This window comes from Pelophylax lessonae (genome assembly GCF_965119305.1).
Source record: "Pelophylax lessonae genome assembly, chromosome: 10".
Taxonomy (NCBI): domain Eukaryota; kingdom Metazoa; phylum Chordata; class Amphibia; order Anura; family Ranidae; genus Pelophylax; species Pelophylax lessonae.
In genome coordinates, this window is record NC_138777.1 from 78,018,568 (window position 1) to 78,040,925 (window position 22,358).

The window sequence follows — 22,358 nt, forward strand, 5'->3', positions numbered from 1 at the left end:
TTCACACCTGACCGGTTTTGTAGCAAGTCTTTTTTTGGGCATTTTTGGGGGGTTATTGGAGGCAGGCATAACATCAGAACTTCTGTGTAGGGGTATATATACACACACACTTATATGTATATATACACATGCACATATATAGGTGTGAAAGTAGCAGAACACTATACTTGCGCTAATGAAATAATTAACACCCATATGGCTTCTCTGCTATCACACCAATATATGTGTATGTGAAATACATATAAGTGTGTGTGTATATATACCCCTATACAGAAGTTCAGATGTTTTGCCTGCCTCCAAAGATCCACAAAAAATGCCCAAAAAAACTCCTGCAATAACACACCTGGGCTTTTTTTTTTTGGCGCAGGCGTTTTTTTGGGCATTTTTTGTGGGTCTTTGGAGGCAGGCAAAACATCTGAACTTCTGTATAGGGATATATATACACACACATGTATGTATATATACACCTACACATACATAGGTGTGAAAGTAGCAGAACACTATGCTTGCGCTAATGAAATAATTAACAGGCATAGGGCTCCGCTCCTATAACACCTATATATGTGTATGTGTATATATACATATAAGTGTGTGTGTATATATACCCCTATACAGAAGTTCAGACGTTTTGCCTGCCTCCAAAGACCCCAAAAAAAAATGCCCAAAAAAACGCCTGCGCCAACAAAAAAAAAACTCCCAGGTGTGTTATTGCAGGCATTTTTTTTGGGCATTTTTTGGGGTCTTTGGAGGCAGGCATGACATCTGAACTTCTGTATAGGGGTATATATACACACACATGTATGTATATATACACCTACATATACATAGGTGTGAAAGTAGCAGAACACTGTGCTTGCGCTAATGAAATAATTAACAGGCATAGGGCTCCGCTCCTATAACACCTATATATTTGTATGTGCATATATACATATAAGTGTGTGTGTATATATACCCCTATACAGAAGTTCAGATGTTTTGCCTGCCTCCAAAGACCCCAAAAAAATGCCCAAAAAAACACCTGCGCCAAAAAAACGCCCAGGTGTGTTATTGCAGGCGTTTTTTTGGGGCATTTTTTGGGGTCTTTGGAGGCAGGCATGACATCTGAACTTCTGTATAGGGGTATATATGCACACACATGTATGTATATATACACCTACACATACATAGGTGTGAAAGTAGCAGAACACTATGCTTGCGCTAATGAAATAATTAACAGGCATAGGGCTCCGCTCCTATAACACCTATATATGTGTATGTGTATATATACATATAAGTGTGTGTGTGTGTATATATACCCCTATACAGAAGTTCAGATGTTTTGCCTGCCTCCAAAGACCCCAAAAAATGCCCAAAATAAATGCCTGCAATAACACACCTGGGTGTTTTTTTTTTTGGGCATTTTTTTGGGGTCTTTGGAGGCAGGCAAAACATCTGAACTTCTGTATAGGGGTATATATACACACACACTTATATGTATATATACACATACACATATATAGGTGTTATAGGAGCGGAGCCCTATGCCTGTTAATTATTTCATTAGCGCAAGCATAGTGTTCTGCTATTTTCACACCTATGTATGTGTAGGTGTATATATGCATACATGTGTGTGTATATATACCCCTATACAGAAGTTCAGATGTCATGCCTGACTCCAAACATGTCCTCAAAAAAGCCCTATAAACGCCTGCAGCAAAAAGCAGGGTGACCAGCCAGAAGCCATATCCCTGTTCTATAAGTGACCTAAGAGAAACAATCTTTTCTCTGTAGCGGTCACCCTGACATGGAAGGGTTTGGTCACCCTGTCATAGCAGTCAGAGTCAGTTCACCCTACACTACACTACGGTCACCCTGCCTGGCACTTAACACTTTCCCTACAGAAACTAGATTTTTGAATCTAACTAAAGTGGAAAATAGCACCCTAACTACACTAGATATCCCTTTCCTCACACTAATAATTGCTAAATGACACTTTGAGAGCAGAAGTAACAGAACTGCTTCCACTCTCTTCCACATCCCTGTATTACAATGCTAGGAATTTGGCGGGGCTATCTTATATACTGGGGGCGTATTCACTAATGATTGGCCTCTGGACCCCCTAGTCACTCCAATCACATTCCTAGCATTCTCTTGCCCCCTCAATTGGCTTTTACTGATAGTTCTGGTCCAATCAAGGGCTTTTAAAGCCCATTTCCTGTCCCATTGCATTTTGGTCGGTTCTGGTTGCCAAATTCCAAACTTTTTCAGCAAAAAGTTCAGAATTCGGCCGAATTTCGAATACCCAATGTTCGGGTCGAACCGATGGTCGACCCAAACCGTTCGATCATCCCTACTGTTAGCTTGGAGAAGGGTTAGGAGAGGAGGATGGAGGAATAGGGGAGTGTTTTGCCACCCTAGGCTACAGAGCTATGTGCTTCTATGGATACAAACAGTGAAGGAATACGCAACATTAGTCCCTGCATGCACAAGTGGCAAAGTTTAGATAAACACGCTTTATACTCAGTAAAGGATTACAAATTAATTTTATTTAAATTATTAAATCGGCTGTTTAAAGTGTTTAAAAAATGAGAGTTTAATTATCATTTCCTCTTATCTTCCATCAGCTAATGCTATAAAATCAGCTTTGATCTCTAACTATATAAGGGCAGGGAATGACAGTTTATTTGCACACCTGCAGCAATCATTTATTCACCATCGTAAAACAAATCAGACTGGGCACATCTCTGCAAGGCAAATGATAACAGGTGATGACCAGGACAGAACATGTGAACTGCATGGCAAATGGCAGCAGGTAATATTCAGGACAGAACACTGCTGTATTACAATAGACAAATGTGCCGCATGTCCCTGCTACTATACTGGTAGATACTCCTAAGAAAAAGCTCATTATCATCCCCAGTGGTATAAATAGGCAGAGGGAAATTTATCCAAAAAGCTTTTATTAACCACTTCTGGACCAGAAGATTTCCCCCCTTAATAACAAGGCCATTTTTTGCGATTCGGCACTGCGTTATTTTAACAGACAATTGCGCGGTCGTGCGGCGCTGTACCCAAATGAAATTTATGTCATTTTTTTCCCATTAATAGAGAATTCTTTTGGTGTTTTTTGATCACCTGTGCGATTTTTATTTTTTGCGCTATAAACAAAAAAAGAGCCTCGATTTTGAAAAAAAAAATAAAAAATATATTTTTTACTTTCTGCTTTATAACATTCCCAAAAACAAAAATTTAAAAATCAAATGTTCTCATCATTTTAGGCCAATTTGTATTCTGCTACATATTCTTGGTAAAAAAAAAAATAAAAAATCCCAATAAGTGTATTTTGGTTGGTTTGCACAAAAGTTATCACGTCTACAAACTAGGGGAAAGATTTATGTCATTTTTATTTATTTATTTACTTTTACTAGTAATGGCTACAATCCAGCAGACAGATCAAACCCCTAACTGACATTTTTGACCCTTTTGGGGGGACCAGTGACATTACTACAGTAATCAGTGCTAAAAAAGATCCACTGTTACTGTAATAATGACACTGGCAGGGAGAGGAGTTAACCAAGGGGCGAACAAAGGGTTAAGTGTGAGCCTAGGGGGTGTTTTCTAACTGTAGGGGGGGAGGGAATGGGCTTGTAATATCAACACAGAGACCTGTGTTCCTAAATATCAGGAACACAGGAGCCCTGTGTTGATAGAAGAGAGAACAACGGTCTGTTGTGTTTACAACAGCAGACTGCCATTCTCTCTTCACGTGGAGCAATCGCGGGTGCCCAGCGGCAATTGCAGCTGCCGCCTCGAGCTTTGGCTTCCCCTATTTACAGGTATAGCGATTTGCGGGAACCTGCTGACCTGCCGCTGTATAACTTCGGCAGCAGGTCAGAAAGCGGTTAATACAAAAACAGCGGTTGGTTAATGTAACCTTTCATTACCCTTGACACCTAGGGGTAAAACAAATATAAATGCCTAAGCACAATTTTGACATGAGTGTGTAACACTGTACATATCACCACAACTACTTTGTACATCCAGGTGAATTATACCTTGTTTTTTTTTTTCAAGATAAACTGGGCTTTCATTTGGTAGTAAATAGTTTTGGATAACTCCTGATTTTCTTTTTTTTTATCAAAGGAGAACTGGCCAAAAATAGTAAAAAAAAAAATAATTTTGTTTTAAATTTAGCTGCATATTTTTTTTTTTTTTTACTAACATAACCTACCACCAAAGAACAACCCAAAATAAATTCTCATTCTCCTGATGATCACAACAATACCACATATGTGTATGTTATTTGTTATCTGTACCTGTACTACAGCCCGGAAGCAATAGTGCACATTTTGCTTTTCTTTTTTTTTTTTTGTCCTACCTACCTAACTGACACTGATACTATTTGAAAAATGAAATAAATACTTTCCAAAATATACTGACCCTGACCTTTGACCCAAACCTGACCCAAACACTAACCCTGGCACTGACCTAGATCAAACCTTGATCTAGACATTTTTCTTTATTTTTTTATTTTTTATTTAATTTTTTATTACATTTTTTAGTTTACATACACTTTTTTTCTTTTTGCAAGGAACAAGATACATGGTATCCTTCGTCTCTATTTGCAGAAAGAAAAAAAACACAGTGACTAATCACTGTGGTGGCCAACCAGAGGCTACCACAGCAATCAGGTGACCCAGAATCGGGAGATTCGGGTCCCAGTAGTTAGTACGGGGCCCGGGGCTCAGCTGTGCGGCGCGCTCATAGCTCAAAGGAAGAAACACGTATATGCGGCCCTACATAAAAAAAAACGCCCAGTGCAGTGAGATGGCATATATGCGTTACATTGGCTTGAAGGGGTTAAAAAAAACACACCCCAAGAAAAATTGACTTTCTTTTTACATTTGATAGGTACAGATATGACCCATTGTTACTTCTGTTTAGTCCAGTCCAGACTCGCACATACCTTTCATCTCTTTAGTAGTCCTAACATCTTCTGACACTCTTTTAATAGAGCTCATTAGTGTGTTGAGATCGGAGCGATGAACCTCACACCGTACAAAGTATTCCACGTCTGACGCTGATGATGAAGATGTTTTCTTTCCAAGTCGAGTCTCCAGGTGCTGTATTTTGGCTTCAAATGTCTGAAATACGAGAATATTTTCAGCAAAAACTTGTCAGGGTTTTTCTGATTTTAAATGATAAAATTTGAAGTTGCTTGGCTCTCAATCTTACATGGTCACATGCATATTTACTATATCTTATTTGTACAATATATCAGGGCTATAGGGCAGGAAAACTGGTTGTACAAGATACAGAAACCTAAAAAAAATGTTTTACCCACTGAGTTATGTAGTTAAGTTAAAAAAACACAAATTTCTGGAAAATGCAGGGAATATCCAAAACATCAAGGACACTCACTATTCGTCAAACAATGGTAAATTGAATAAATTAACAGAAAACCAGTCAGTTTCTATCTGGGAATACACTGGATCTGTTTACCCAGCTGAATGAAACAAAACTTCTTGTAGAGCAGGGGTGTCAACAGTTTTATTGTATACCATATCAGTATTACGGTTGCCCTGAAGAGGCTGTTTGTATGTGTAAGACTATATTTTTTTAGAGAATAGGTGCAGGAACTCAACTATATCCCCACCAAACCAAGCAGGCCCCTCTAGTTCCTCCTGTTTTGAACTGTACTGTAACTGTATTGTCTTCCTTCACATTTTAAAGCGCTGCGCAAACTGTTGGCGCTATATAAATCCTGTATAATAATAATAATGAATAGTGAGTGCTGCTAGAGATGTAAAATTTCCAGAAATGTTGAAGTCATGGGGGGGGAAAAACATTTTTTTCCTTCTTTTTTTTTTTTTTTCGAAAAAATTGAAATTTTGGAAAAATGTAAAAAAAACAAAATGTCAGTGTTTTACAAACTGAAATTTGTTTTGTTACACTGGGAAGGTGAAATACTGTGTATAAGGAAGCATGATGCTTGGAATAAAAGTCCAGTTTATTCAGCAAATAAACTAAACTTGCTTTTTTATTTTTTATTTTTTTTATTACAAATGGAATAACAAGGACTGTCTGTTAAGAACATTTCAACTATTCATGAGAACAGTTAAGCGACCTCCTTTTCCCTCATAATAATTTGAAAGCTTCCTGCCAGTATGCATTTTCAGTTATTGGCTATGATGATCCAGAAGCATACAGTTTATTGCTCTGTAAAGAATGTTTTCAATGTTCTTCCGATTTCCAGGTGTCTATAAATGAAGGGATTGTGTATTTTTGGGATGCCATGGTCTGTAACACTTCCCTACTTGAAGATGCTTCTGGGGAAGAAACACTTTGTAATGAGAAGCAGCAGAAAAAGTGTTTCTGGAATGAGAACTCAGGAGGCAAAAGCTCTTTGCACTTCCAGTATGGTCCTCATTATCTTATTCCATAAAGTAGTTTTTATTGTCTTTAGGGCACCTCTGGCATGAAGGATGTGTTTTGTCATCCTTGAAGCATTCGGAAAAGAATATTTCTGTATGCAATATTTGCAAATTGCAGCTTTGCTCTCAGCAAAAATTGCCCTGTGGAAATTTTTCCAAACTCTAGATGTTGGTCTCACCATTTAACTAAGAGGAGGGAAGGAAAAAAAATTTTCCAACCAAACTATAGAGAAACATTATGCTGTGATGGTGGAGAACATTAATATGAATCATTTAAAGGGTACAAAGATAAATTAATTTGTCAATTACCTGTCAAGGCCTGAGAGGACAGATATCTACTGCAGGGATCTCCAAACTTCGGCCCTCCAGCTGTTGCGGAACTACACGTCCCATGAGGCATTATAAAACTCTGACATTCACAGACATGACTAGGCATGATGGGAATTGTAGTTCCTGAACAACTGGAGGGTCATAGTTTGGAGACCCCTGATCTACTGTATCCCAACAATCACCCAACTGTAGGAGGTACACGATAGAGCCCACAAGCAAACTAAACTGGAGCCTTTCCCCTGCAGTGCCCCCTGGTGGAAGACATGCATATTTCTCTTGTTTGAGACCTGCATTGAGAAGTACAGTGTTTCTTGAATTGTATTCCAGGGTTTGCTTGTCTTCAGCTGAGAGAACTTGCAATAATTTAAGACTTTACATAATGTCTCAGAAATTTTTCATTAAGGTCTTCATGTTATATAGTTTGAATACCATGTCATAGATATATTATTTATCATGGCAAGAAAAAACACATTCCAGAATTCTTTCATTTTTTTCCAATTTTTTTGCTTTTTTAAAAAAAAAAAAACAGGAAAAAAAATTTTTCTCCCCAATTTTTCAGTTTTTTTTCCAAGTTTTCCCATCTCTAAGTATGGCAAAATTACACTAACAGTGGGAGGATTTTAAAGGGGCAATAAATACCAGTAGCGCCTTATGTGCAGTGTTCAGGGATGCACAATGTACAGAGTAAAGTTTCAAGGGTGTCCTATGCACAGAGTTTAGAGTTTAGGGGTGCACTAAGTACTGAGTGCAGGGTTTAGGAGTGCATTATGCACTATGTACTATGTACAGAAAGCAGGGGTTAGGGGTGTGCAGGATTCAGCTCTCTTTCACAGGCTGTTCACATCTCACTATCACCCCTCCTCAGCTCTGACCTCTGCACCACTCTTTTCCATCCCTCACCCCTGCGCACACCTCCCTTCACAGCCCTCATCTCCCCTCCCCCACCCCAAAGTTTCCTTGTATCTCACCAAAAATACCCAACCCAGCTCTAGTACCTCCCTACAGTGTGGGCGGCTCTGCCTCTTTCCCACTTGCAGCGAGATCATTGGTTAGCATCTGTGCGCCCTGACACAGATAGGGGCCACAGTACAGCATACCGCCTGATGTCCCATCCCACCTATGACCACACTGCATCTGCATCGTCCTTGTCCCCGCTGTGAGTGCAGGACAGGCAGGCTTTAAACACAGAAGGTATATGCAAGACATCATACTATCTAAAAGGATAATATTAACATATGTATGTAGTATTGTGATTATGAAATAGGAAAGTGTTATGTTTTTACAATCTATATGACTCATAAGTAAGATGGAAGAAATATGGTGCAGGATTAAAGCCTAGTACACACTGGCAGATTTTTTTTTTTATTCAACCCTTTGGGCTGAAAGAAAAAATACTGGAGAGCTCGACAGGAGCCCCTGTACTAACAATCCAATGTTACTACAGCTATCTCCCCTGCTGAGCTATTGTGTTCTGACAGGAGGAAAAATAAAATAATCAAGGTAAAATAAAACATTTTAAAACTGAACTAGGGATAAAAAAATGATATCTATAAGATTAAACTGATTAAAATCCAATATTATTCCTATTAGACCTAATATAGAGCTTTCTAGTCTTAGCTTTTCATCTGGTTGTCAGGTTAAAGGAGTTGTAAAGGCAGAAGGTTTTTATCCAATTGTATTCTATGTATTAAGATAAAAAGCCTTCTGTGTGTAGCAGCCCCCCAAAACCCCCTAATACTTACCTGAGCCATCTTTCTATCCAGTGATGTCCACAAGTCCCTCGGCCATCCAGGACTCTCCCTCCTGACTGGCACATCAGCGGTGCCATTGGCTCCCACTGCTGTCAATCAAAGTCAGTTAGCCAATGAGAAGAGAGAGGGAGCTGGACCCAATGGCAGCTCTGTGTCTCAATGGACACACAAAGCTGCAGCTCAGCTCGGGTACCCCCATAGCAAGCTGCTTGCTGTGGGGACACTTTTGACAGGAGGGAGGGGCCAGAAGCAGCGAAGAGGGACCCAAGAAGAGGAGGATCTGGGCTGCTCTGTGCAAATTCACTGCACAGAGGAGGAAGTGTAACATGTTTGTTATTTTTAAAAAAAAACACTAGACTTTACAATCACTTTAACCCACTGTTTCTGCAACCATTATGGTAATCGGTAAAATTACTCCCTAATAAGAGGTGAGAAAATATTCCAAACTACGCCCTCTGGACTTGTCCCTAGAAAAAGTAGTTTTTAGGAATAAAGAGGGAAACTCGAACAGAAAACGGGCCATCACAATCCCATCTTGATTATCTTGACCGTCATCCTCTCTCATCATGAATTCATCATGATCTCTTAAGCTTCATCCTTCTTAACTGGCATCTTTGATCATCATCATCATCATGCTCTAGTACAGCACGCTCTCTCGGTCTAAGACGATTTCCCTGAAGGTACTACCGAGGTGGGGATCCTAATTTAACACTTACAGTGTCACAATCCCCTAAGGAAAAGGTAATTCAATCCAATCTGTATTATCATAGCCTGTAGATAAACTCAACCCCTTTTATTCTGCTGCAGAGGAAGCATTAAAAGGGGATGGTCTGATAAATACAGACCTAATAATCTGATAGGTTAGTTATATAATTGATTATTAATTGATTATGGATACTCTGTTCCTTGGTTGTGATACATACAAGTGGAGAGCACATTTTTCAATGTATCTTATTGTAAGGCTTACAATTTTAGCCATATAAGTCTTTGTTTTAGCTGTAAAATATACATTTTAATATAAGTCTATTTCCATAGTCCATACTTTCACACAATTATACTGTGCTTAGAAATATCTGCATAGAGCACAAATTCATGGATTAAATAAATGGTCAGAGTAATTATATTTAATAATTTATTTCATATTGGAGGCACTGTCATATATTGATCGTTTAAACAATCAATATAGCTGACTTAATTAATTGTTCAAACTTCCCGACAAACTGAAAGGCTGCTAACAAATATTAAATATAGTTACATTTTTTTTTTTTTTTTTAACACTATCTTGAACTTGACTTAACCAGCACCATATTCCTTATCAGACTTTAACAGTGTTGCCCGTAGTTATCAGATTCTATTCAATTTTAGGAAATTTGGAAATAAAAGATATATCCTGATTGGTTGTTTTGTGCAATACAGATCTTTATTCAAACACTTTTATAAATAAAACCAACTTACCAACACAATGGTTTTAAATGACCAATGTTTTAAATACACTTAGAACATTTCTGATCAGCCCTTAAATCAGAAATGTACTGTTCTGCCACATGATGAAGCAAGAGTGGATACCAATACAGTCACCGTGTCCTAATATAAATGTATATGAATTGAATTTAAATGTATATGAATACATTAAAAAAAAAAAAAAAAGAAGAAGAATTTGACTTCAATGGTGCTCAGTGAACAGGTAAGTCATCAGTTAAAACTTGTAGAATTTTTATTTCACAATATTTCTTTAAAAAAAGAATACACAATGAAAAATTGTAAAAATGTGTAAAATTTGGGTAAATAAAAATGCTACAAGTTTTAACTGATGATTTATCTGTTCCTTGAGCACCATTAAAGTCAAATTCTTCTTTTTTTAAAATGTATTCATAGAAATGTACTTTTTACTTTAATGCATTCTCTACATTAGGGTAAAAAACCTTCTGTTGGGCGGGGTTAGGATGCTGACGTCATCATGCATGCCTGGATTGCACTCGCGGCTTTGGACTTACAACCAGAGGCGATAGGCACAAAAAAACAAAAGTGTTTGTTCCCTAGTGTCCGGATGACACTTGTAAAATGTGAGTGGTCTTAATATTTTTAAATAAACTGCAGTGATTTTAAATGTTTTTTATTACGCTTTGGAGATCTTACTTCCTCTTTTCTAAACCTCATGCATTGTCGGGACTAACCTTGAGAGAGTGATGGACCAGGAGCAGCAGCGTGGCGAGTGTTCCTGCTTTGTGTTTGATATAAAGCGTTCATGCTGGTCTATAATATGATCAGCCATTACCTCTGGTCAATTTGGTGTAGATAGTGAAGGATCACACTGGGTGTTTTCTACAGGGATTAGATTTTTATTGAAGAACTTCTGAACACTTTCCTTCGATTCTTTTGTGGGACTTTATATGAACTTTAATATAATTTTTTTGGAACACATACAAAAATGTTTCTTTTTTTATCACATTTAAACGTTATTGCTGAGAAAGAGTATATTAATCTGTTTGCACTATGCACTTTTTTCTACATTTATAGTCCATATGCTTTGCACTTCTTGCCCTAAACATTTGCATTTTATGGCACTGTTTTTTTTTTTCACAGGATATTTCATAGGGATCATTATGCACATTATTGATATCTATTGTATATAATTGTTACATTGAATTTATTGCACATATGCAGTGTACTTATGGAAATAGATTTTTTTAGACAGTGGGTTTATTTTTATCACAATTTAGTATTTTAGCAACTTAGCTTGTATAAGTTCTGGAACCTATATTGAACAACCTCACACTGAATATATACCTCACAGGAGGACATGCCCCTCCTGATGCAGATGAAATTGTGTACAGTAATACAATTAATCTGAACTAATTATCCAGCCATCGGGACAGAAACAATAGGTGCGTAAATCCGCATAATCAACAATGTGTGGAAGACAGGTGGTTGAGCTGAGGATATTAGCATTTGCTGACTGTCTTTGGGAGACATGGACTTGAATCCAAAGTAACATCACTCCAAGGGACCCACATATAGTGTCTGTCTTTCATTCCTAGTGACGGTGACTACAGTCACAGGGAGATTATAGCTCCTTGGGGAACTGGGGCTACAGCTTATAGTACCGGATTTTTAACTTAGCAAAACTGATAGAGCATGGGATATGTTTTCTTTGTTTGTACCTAGGGAAAAAGAAATTGAACTCCAAGCTGTAAAGACTTCTTTCTTTCTTTCCCATGCTTGAAGCTCTGCTCTGGACATATGCTGGCACCTTTACAGCAGTTTTCCCTAGCCAGTAAGGTAAAGGATAATCCATTTTTCAGTGCTAATTTGTCTTTTTATTACGTCAATGTGTAAAGAATCTCCATTTTCAACAGAATCTGGGATCCATGTTTTAGGCTCTGTTTATTTAGGCTTTAACACAGCAAACGCAAGTGAGGTTAATCCTGCAAGTATGGTTTAATGAGTATAAATTCCTTTAATGGAACATGAGACATTAAAAGTTCATTTACACATAACTTTGTGCTATAGATAACAGAACATGGTGTAGATTTATGTCATCAGAACAAATGGCCACTGCCCTCACCTATGCAGCAAGGAGGGCATGGATGGGCAATGCATGCAAAACAAAACCAGAGAAATTCCCTGCTCAACTTACCAACTAACGTGCAAACAACCGAATTATCCTGTCTAACAGTATGCGTTAAAAACAGGAGTTTAGTCTATGCACATTTGCAAATAAACAAATTGCATTTGCAAATGTTTGGCGGGCGGCGTTTTGTGGCGGTAGTGGACACTAGGGCTTATGCATACCTTATGTGTCCATCATCTTGGACTGCTGTTACAGAACAATTGACAATCTTAACCTCTGACTCTTAGAATGCCTTAGCTCGGTGATGGTGAACCTTGGCACCCCGCATGTTTTGGAACTACATTTCCCATCTTGCTCATGCACTCTGCAGTGTAGCTGAGTATCATGGGACATAGAGTTCCAAAACATCTGGGGTGCCAAGGTTCGCCATCACTGCCTTAGCTGATTGACGGGGCCTTATGTGATTTCATCGCTCTGCATACTATCCAGTGAGTTCTTCACCTATAGCCAAGTCCAGTGATCATCCTTAAATAATCTAAGTAGATAGTAAGTTGTCTACTTATTGTATTATTTGGGACTTTGTGGTTGTATACTGATACAATGATAGGTACGTATCATGCACTATAAGGGTTGTATTGATCCACAGGTTCCGTCTCTGCCCGTGACGTGTCCCCCCCACCTTTCTGTCTGCCTTGGTGCCCCTGTGCCTGCCCCCAGACTGTACTTTGCTGTACTCACATGATCCACTGCAATATTTGTTGCCCTACCTTGCCTACCTGAAGAAGCCGTGTTACTGGCGAAACGTTGACCTAGCAGATTGGGTTACTGGAAGTATACAACCTTACAAGATGTTATACTTTTTGACATTTATTTATGGTCTTCTTGTACCCAAGTAAACAATTATTGGTGGATCTATTTTAGATTATATGTTTGTGCTTTTAGAAATTGTGTACAATAAAATGTATACTTTTTATTTTACCTTTGTCTCCCATTGCTGAGCCTTTAAAGTCCTGTTAGTTAGGCTTGTTCTGGCTTATCTGGCCCCACATCTCTTTCTTTATACCTTGCAGAGGAGGCTTTAGCCAAAACCCTGTTTTTGATTTTGCATGTGTTGCCCTTCCCTGTGCTCCTTGCTGTAAAGGCCAGTTATAGGCGAGGGCAGTGGCCATTTGTTTGTACTGTTGACATATTGGTAAGGGGGCACACTGGACACTTTTGCTGCCATGGTGCTATGTGCCTGGTGTCCAGTGCGCCCCTGTGCCTTTAAGGAGGGGTGGGCTCCCTCCAGGCTCACCTGGATTCAAATTCAGATGAATTTCGCCAATTTATGACATAACAGTATTCTTTACTTTCTAGATGATTTTCTTAGCTGCTTTATGCTACAATAAATACTTGATATGCACTATAATCACATGAACACTTCTAAAGGAACTGCTATTGCTGATAAATGCATTTATTTGTTTTGATCAATAAAAAGCCGTTCACTGTCACCAAAGTACTGGGTTTCCATCTGCTGGTATTTTCTGTTTTTTTTTTTTTTTTCATTTAAGTTTTTTTTTCACAAAGCCAAGCTCCAGGGACTGGCTGGCCTTCTTGCAATGCTTACTCCAGCCAATATCCCCCACAGTATGGTGTAGATGTGTTTATAAGAAGAGGCTCTTATAATGAAAATGCTCTACCTCCTAATACACAACCCAATGCCTAGAGGCAGAAGGCTGCTCTGTACTACACATGTCCCAAGCAGGAGACACAGTTTTTAGGGGTCTACAGCCAAATTTGTGTTCTAACCTTCTTAAAAACTGGGTAAGTTAGCCAATGCTTGCAACATGGGGCTGACAAAGGGCTCCATGGGCCAGTGATGCCATGATCTTATATATTAGTTAACTAGTTGTTAACATACATTGTTTAGACACTTTGCCATAGGCGTGCGAGGGGGTGTGCCAGGTGTGCCTGGGCACACCCTAATCCCTACTTGCAGTGCAGATTCCCTCTAGTGCCCAGGCTCCCCCCCCCCCCCCACATTTGCCCCTCCCCGATTATCAGTGATGCTGGCTATTCTCCTCTCCTCCCAGCTGCTGCGGGGTGTTTCAGCTTGGAGAGCAGGGAAGGGGGCTAGCAAATATGTCACTTGCCGGCCTATTCCTTTTCTGAATGAAAACAGAGAACACACTTACTCGCTATGTTCATTCATAACTTAAGCATAGCAAACGGTGTTTACTATGCTTCAGTTTGTGAAGGAACAGGAAGCCACTCAGCACAGAGTACTTCTCATTCATTTACTGTCCAGTGCAGCTGAGGCTGCAGAGAAGGACATGTGTGTTTGAGCTTTTGGGTCCACACCCTAAGTCCCCGTTAACACTGGGGCGACCTGTGAGGCGACCTGGTCACCTCACAGGTCGCCGTAGGTCGCCTTCCATAGAGAAGCTGCAGACCCGTTCTAATAGGAGCGACACAAGTCGCTCCGACTTAGAAAAAGGGTCCGGAGCTTCTTTGGGGTGACCGTGGGACACTTTTTGTAGCTGCTGACTTTCAAGAAACACAAAAGCCAGTGGAACTCTGCTTTAAAAAGTTCTGCCATGTGACCATGCATTTCTTCTTCCTGGTGGGGTGGGGGGGGGGGGCGATGTGCAGACGCATGGTGTGCCTGTATTCCATAATCTGTTCAGCCTGAGGCAAGATGCAGGCAGTGCTTGAGCAGGGTGCATGTTCAAACAGTAGGCTGTGACTAGGAGGGGGTGTGTGCCAGAGGCAGACTGTGATTGGATGGGGGATGTGGGGCTGAACAAACTACCCAATACAGGCATGCTGTGTGTCTGCACAGTGTCTTGTACCTCTGATTGGCCAGTTAAAGGATGGAAGACATATATGAAAATGGTAGAGACTGATTTATAGAATACACATATGTGAACACACACATATAGTAAAAAAATATTTAGAGTAACATACGATTTAACATAATGCAGAGGTGAGGTGCTACACAATGAAGGGTTAATACAGCTTGGTACACAGTGTATGCTGGAGGCACTGCAATGCTGCTCCTCCTGCTTTATTTGTGTGGCACTTATCTGCACATCAATGCATTACCACTAATGTGACAGCACTGATCGCATTACCAGAGCGAGGACAGCAAAAGATAGCTGGCACATACACAGGGAAATTACATTACTGCTGTCTGCCTCCCAATCCCAGCCAGAGGGCACATCACTGACTATCTCAAAGACAATACAGGACATCTCACACTACAAGTATCACTTTTCTGCTATTGCACAGCACAGAAGGTGAATCACCATGATACTGTATAAAACATATTATATTATTATATAAAAAGTCACACTATCAAGCTAGCCAGCAAAATAATAAATATACTAAATAAAAAATGTATATATATATATATCAGTGTTAATTTTGGCAGCAAATTTTAATTTAGTTTTAGTCTTAGGACTAAAATGGCATTTTAGTTTTAGTCCCATTTTAGTCTTCTGCAAGTGTTTTAGTTTTAGTTGTATTTAGTCGACTAAAACTCCAGTACATTTTAGTTGACTAAAACGTCCTACATTCTAGTCGACTAAAACGTCCTACATTTTAGTCGACTAAAACGTCCTACATTTTAGTCGACTAAAACGTCCTACATTTTAGTCGACTAAAACGTCCTACATTTTAGTCGACTAAAACGTCCTACATTTTAGTCGACTAAAACGTCCTACATTTTAGTCGACTAAAACTCATTTTAGTCATCTATAATCGAATGGGTGTAGTTCAATTGTAATTTGTAATGCATTATTTAAGCATTTCTCTACAATTTCCAAACTCATTATATACTACTGCTGGTCCTGGAGTGAAAAATCTAATATGTTATTATTTATGGTATTAAGCTTTGAGCATGCACCAGTGTTAATTTTGGCAGCACATTTCGATTTAGTTTTAGTTATAGTCTTTTGACTAAAATGCCATTTTAGTTTTAGTCGTATTTTAGTCATCTGAATTGTTTTAGTCGTATTTTAGTAGACTAAAATTGTGTTAATTTAGTCGACGAAAACGTTTTAGTCGGTTTTAGTCGACGAAATTAACACTGATATATATATATATGGGAGGAGGTCTGGTAGACCCAAATCCACAACAGAATCAGAAGACAAGATTCTGAGAGTCAACAATTTGTGTGACAGGCAGCTCACAGGACAACCGCGCTAGGCACACTCTAGGCAGCTTTACTCTTTACTTTTGCTATTTGGTGTTTCCCACTATAGCTGCAGCTTTATAAATAATTTTTCATTATTGTTTTTTTATTTTTATTTCTCAATTTTTAGTGCTCAATTTTTAGTGTGCCTAGCGCGGTTATTTTTGTGTAACTGATCAAAGTAAGCAAGTCTCAGCTTCAACTGTGAAGAGAAGACTTCGAGCTGCAGATTTGACAGGTTGAGTGGCTGTAAGATAGCCATTGCTAAGATGGAACAATGAGAAAGAGAGGCTTACCTGGGCCATGAAGCACCACTAGTGGACTACTGAAGACTGGAAGAAGGTCTGATGGACAGATGAATCAGAAGTTGAAATACTCCCGAAATACTTACATCTGAACCCCTCTCCTGTTATTTTCTCTATGATATTATGTATTTTCGGTTTGTTACCAATTAGTTAGTATTGGATCACCGAGAATGTTGATCAGAATGATCCAACTGTTGTACTCTTCTCTAATGTGTACTTTGTTCAATAAAGCTTTTTGAAAAAAAAAAAAAAAAAGAAGTTGAGAACTTTGGTTCATCACACAGGGTTTTCATACACCATCCAGTAGGTGAAAGGATGGTTCCTCGGTGTGTAACACCAACTGTCAATCACGGAGGATGAATCATGATGGTCTGGGACTCTTTTGCTGGATTCGGAGTTGGCGACTTGCGCAGAGTGAGTGGCACTACTATGACAGCATTTTGCATGCCATAAAATATCCTCTGGAATATGCCTGGTTGGTCAGGGGTTCTTCCTACAGCAAGATAATGACCCAAAACATACCTTTAGGCTGTGTCAGAACTACCTTAGAAGCAAAGAACAGGACGGTGGGCTTTAAATCTTGAAATGTTCAGAACAGTCTCCAGACTTAAACCCCATGAAGTGTGTGTTCGGCTGTTATATCTGCAAAAGGTGGCTACTTTGTCAAGTCAAATATTTAGACTACATTTTGTTAAAGAAAACGGTTCCATGATTTCCTTTTTTGTCCAATTTTTTGTTTGTTCTCTGCTTTGTTGTCAGAGTACATTGAGGGAGTAAACTGCATACATTTCAATACAAACTGGAAAAATGGAGGTGTTCTAAAACTTTTGACCGGTAAGATATATGGGCGTGGGTTTTGTGTGTTTGTTTGTGTGTGTGTGAGTGTGCGTATATACAGTAAATAAACACTTTACAAAGTCTAAATGTAGTCCTAATAAATCATCAGATTTGCTGTTAGTCCCCTTTCACACGGAGCGGACCGTATTGCGATCCGCTCCGGCACTTTTTTTTTTTTTTTTACGGACACGGATGACATCCGGTCCGTATGTCCGCATATCATCCCATCCGTTTGCAGATGATATACGGACATAATGTATCTCTATGGGATTGCGGGTGTCAGCAGATGACACCGCTGACATCCGATTTTGCGTCCTTTCCGTTTTTTTAAACGGAAGAAAAATAGGGTTCTGTTCCGTTCCAAAAAACGGAACAAAACTGAAAGGAAGAAAATCGGATGTCAGCAGATGGTCATCCGCTGACATCCGCAATCCCATTGACATTCATTATGTCCGTATATCACCCGCAAACGGATGGGGTGATATACGGACATACGGAACGCCTGTGTGAAAGAGGCCTTAATGAGTGTCTTAAATAATCACATTTGCTAAGTACAAAAGATGCAAATGACGGAAGTGCTTGTCTCTTGGAATTCAGTAATATCGATTCATTTTGATAAAACTGAATGCCTAATATTCAAATGCTCATTGACATATAAATGTATTATCTGCAGACAGTATTCAGGCTAACTGGTCTTGCTGTTCCAAAGCAAAACTTTATATCCATAACAGATACAACTGATGGAGAAAGCCACCTGCTAACATCTGAAAGCTAATTGCGGCCATGAGGTTAACTACAATGTACTTAGGTCTACCAGCCATTCATTTTGAAGATGTTATTTGAAAACGATTGTGGTTCATTTTGTTATGACCTGTTAATCTAGTTATAACAGTCAGTTGAGGCAATCCTTTCCAAATACCAGGCAAACTTGTCTCCTTTAGATTTACTAAAACTATGCGATGTGAGGGCCTACCTATACAATCTCTTCAATTTGTATCAAATAAGGCAGTTCCCAACATAGCTGTTGGTAGATCTAAGGGATTGGAATTTATACAGTCAGCTTTGGTCCCCATGCATACAGGACAGTAGAAAAAAACAAGCTGCAAAGCCCCTACTACTAATACTACGCCAGGAAAAACGGGCTGTAAAAATGCGCTTTTAGTAGGTTTTTATATTGGCGTTAATGCGCATTTAACTGTGTTAGCTTTTAGCAGCGTTTCTCTCCCTCTATTCAAAATCAGAGGTTCCCTATGAGAGACGTGTTAACTGATCCAACTTTCAGCCCATTGATTTATATAGAAGTCGCATCCAAGGAGTGATCATCATATTCCAACTTGTGGCATGTGACTTAAACTCTGAGGATCTTGAAGAGGAACCCCACGCTAAAAAAAAAAAAAAAATGGTGTGGGGTCCACCCTAAAATCCATACCAGGCCCTTTGGTCTGGTATGGATCTTGAAAGGGAACCCCACACCAAAATGAAAAAGAAAAACAGCGTGTGACTCCCACCCAGAATTAATTCCAGACCCTTATCCGAGCATACAGCCCAGCAGGTCAGGAAAGCGTGGGGGACAAGCGCATACTCAGACTGGTCTGAGGTAGTAAGCGGGGTGCCCCAGGGCTCAGTCCTGGGACCAACCTTGTTCAATTTATTCATAAACAGCATTGAGGTTGGGGTCAGTAGTTCAATAGCAGTTTTTGCAGATGACACAAAATTGGCCAGGGCAATAACTGCACAGCATGAAGCAGATATCCTACAGAATGACCTGGACAAAATAACGGAGTGGGCAACGACTTGGCAAATGAGGTTTAACGTGGAGAAGTGTAAGGTTTTGCACTTGGGGACTAGAAACATAAAAGCACAATACACGTTAGGAGGGGAACCCTTGGGGGAATCAAAAAGGGAGAAAGATCTGGGAGTCTTGGTTGATGATAGACTAGGCAACAGCATGCAATGTCAAGCGGCAGCTGCCAAAGCTAGCAGAATATTAGCATGTATAAAGAAAGGGATGTATTCCAGAGATAAGACTATAATCCTTCCACTTTATAAAACTCTGGTCCGACCGCATCTGGAGTATTCTGTCCAGTTCTGGTCGCCAGTCCTCAGGAGGGATGTGTTGGAGCTGGAGAGAGTCCAGAGAAGGGCAACTAAACTAATTAGGGGATTGGAGGACCTCGATTATTAAGAGCGTCTGCAATCGCTTGATTTATTCTCCCTGGAGAAGAGACGCCTGAGGGGGGACATGATAGCAATTTTTAAATATCTCAATGGGGATCTCAGCTTAGAAAAAAAGCTGTTTAGTCGAAGGGATTGCATGAGGACTCGGGGGCATACAATGCGATTAGAGGAGAAGCGTTTTAACCTCAGGCAACGTGGGGGGTTCTTTACTGTTAGGGCTACAAGATTGTGGAATTCTCTACCACAAGAGGTGGTTTCTGCGGGTAGTATGGTGGCTTTCAAAAGACTATTGGACGTGCATCTCAAGGATCAGAACATTCAGGGGTATGAGAGATGATTACAGCCACACACACCTACACAGGTTGAACTGGATGGACTACTGTCTTTATTCAACCTCACCTACTATGTAACTATGTAACAAGTGAGCGCCCCCCTCCTAGACAATACCAGGCCACATCCCCTCAACATGGGGGGGGGGGTTGGTGCTTTGGGGCAGGAGGGGCCCACACATCATGGCCACCCTAATGTGAATGGGTATGGGGTACATCGTACCCATTGACCCCCAAAAAAAGGCAGTGTAGTATAAATAAAAACAAGAGGCAGTTTTGACAAGTCCTCTATTAAAAAATGTCCTCCGGTGTTCTTTCTCCAGTTTTCTACCTCTGGTCTTCTCCCTTCAGTGTTCTTCCTCCAATGTTTTCCTCAGGTGTTCTTCCTCCAGTCTTCTACCTCCTGTCTTCTCCCTTCGGTGTTCTTCCTCTGGTCTTCTTTCTCCTGTCTTTTTCCTCCAATCTTCTTCCTCCGGTCTTCTTCCAGTCCTCCTCTGATGCTGTCTCCCATCGTTGTTCCAGCTCCATACTCTGCCAGTTGTTATATAGCCATGGGGCGTGGCCCCACTGCAAGAGATCATTTTTTTTTTTTTTTTGTATGGAGGGCTTTAATACCAATTCCAAAAGTGTGCACTCCTCTGGGAAGAGCTTGGATCCATACAAGGCAAATTAACAGTTTTGCTTTATTGCTCCCTCACCTCAGCTCAGTTTCATCTATCCCTCATTCCCTAGCCACTCCATTGCAGGGAAACTTACTAATTACTTCTAAGCATGGAGGAGCATGTGACTTTCTTGCCTTCACCTCATGTGACCACACTGGTGCTTGGTAACTGGTCCAGCATTGCAATTTGGCGGCATAGAGAGAACCCAGGACCCTATGAAAGCTCCAACTAGAATAAACTAGGTTTGCTTAAAAGTCCATTCCCACTTGACAACAGGCACCAATCATCCTGGAAGTGGATTAGTGGGCGAATCTTCAGGGAGCAGTGCCAACGAGAAGAAGGTGAGTATTGCAGCAAAACTGCATTTTTAACTTTAATAACTGCTGGACAAAAGACTTTTTAAACATTTAAAGAAAACCAAACCCTCCTTTTGTAGCCAAAGGCAGTGCAATCTTAGATTCCACTTAGATCTGAAGTTGCCATGCATGCCATTGCATGTCATTTGCGTGCCAGGTATGGAGTTGAGGAAGAAAACACATATAAATGCATATAACATTGGACATGCTTCATGCATTGTCAGATGTGAACAGCATCACTGGGCTTTACAAAATGCACATAAAAACACAGAGGTGTGAATCAGGCCTTATTCTCTGAACATGTCCTGGTAAACAGAAAATGTAAATGAAACACTACAAAAAATACAATTGATAGGTTTTATTATTAATTGAATAACATATATTGAACATTTCTAACTTTCTTTTGGAAATCACATAAAGTGGTGGGAAACCCAAAACCACAAATGTATTATATTGCAGCTTACCAATCATTAGATGTGGTGGCTGCATTTGATTTCTTTTTCTTTTTAGGCTTTTTTCCCTCTGTTCTCACCTAGTGATCTGGACAGTAACACACCTCCTGTATTAGAGTGCCCCCACTTTGGAAGAAGGAGCATAGGGGGCACCTTTAGGGACAGCGGCATTGTCAGTCTGAGGGGAGGGGGAGTGTTAGATGTACTAGCAGATTTAGATACACTAACAAATAGAAACCAGACTCCAGCTCACATTTTACAATCAGTTACAGCAAACTGTTTTTTTTTTCCTTTTTGGATAAAGGTTTTGCATGTTTTGTTCTTACTGTCCTGATCACAAGATGACAATAGAAGAAAGAAAGCCTAAAAAAAGAAAACAAATGCAGCCATCACATCTAAGAATTGGTAAGGTGCAGTATAATAAATGTTTGCTTTTGACTTTTAATACTGCTTTAAATTGTTAGGTTTTGTTCCAATTTAGGGGGTTGATTTACTAAAGGCAAGTAGTAGTTGCTCCAGAGCTCAGTAAATGAGCAAAACCCTGCTGACTGCCATCATCCATTTATATGCAAGCAAAAATGCTGTTTTTATTTATTTTTTTTTTTCTTTCATGTGATTGGGTATTCTTTGCAAAGTGAAGCTTTACCTCATTACCAAGCTCTTGAGCAAATCCACTTGCAGAGTGCAACTGCACTTTGCAAAGCGCACAGTCTATTTGCCTTTAGTAAATCAACCCCTATATGTCTGCCAGGGACTCAATAGTAGATACTTAGGCATTGATTTACTAAAGGCAAATAGACCATGCACTTTTCAAAGTGCACTTGCTCCAGAGCTTAGGCAATGAGTTAAAGCTTCACTCTGCAAATAATACCCAATCACGTGCAAGGAAAATAAAAAACAGAATTTTTGCTTGCACATGATTGGACGATTGAAGTCAGCAGGGCTTCTGCTCGCTTACTAAGCTCTGGAGCAACTTCACTTGCAAAGTACAACTGCACTT

At 39.7% G+C, this 22,358-nt stretch overlaps 1 protein-coding gene across 1 annotated transcript in view; it reads right to left on the bottom strand.

The window, feature by feature from the left end:
• The window catches only part of TH (tyrosine hydroxylase), a 113,506-nt gene that overhangs the window by 50,534 nt on the left and 40,614 nt on the right, over positions 1–22,358 (bottom strand). Inside the window, exon 3 of the mRNA XM_082271093.1 lies at positions 4,946–5,123. Within this exon, the coding sequence (XP_082127219.1) occupies positions 4,946–5,123 (178 nt within the window). The remainder of the gene's footprint in view (positions 1–4,945; positions 5,124–22,358) is intronic.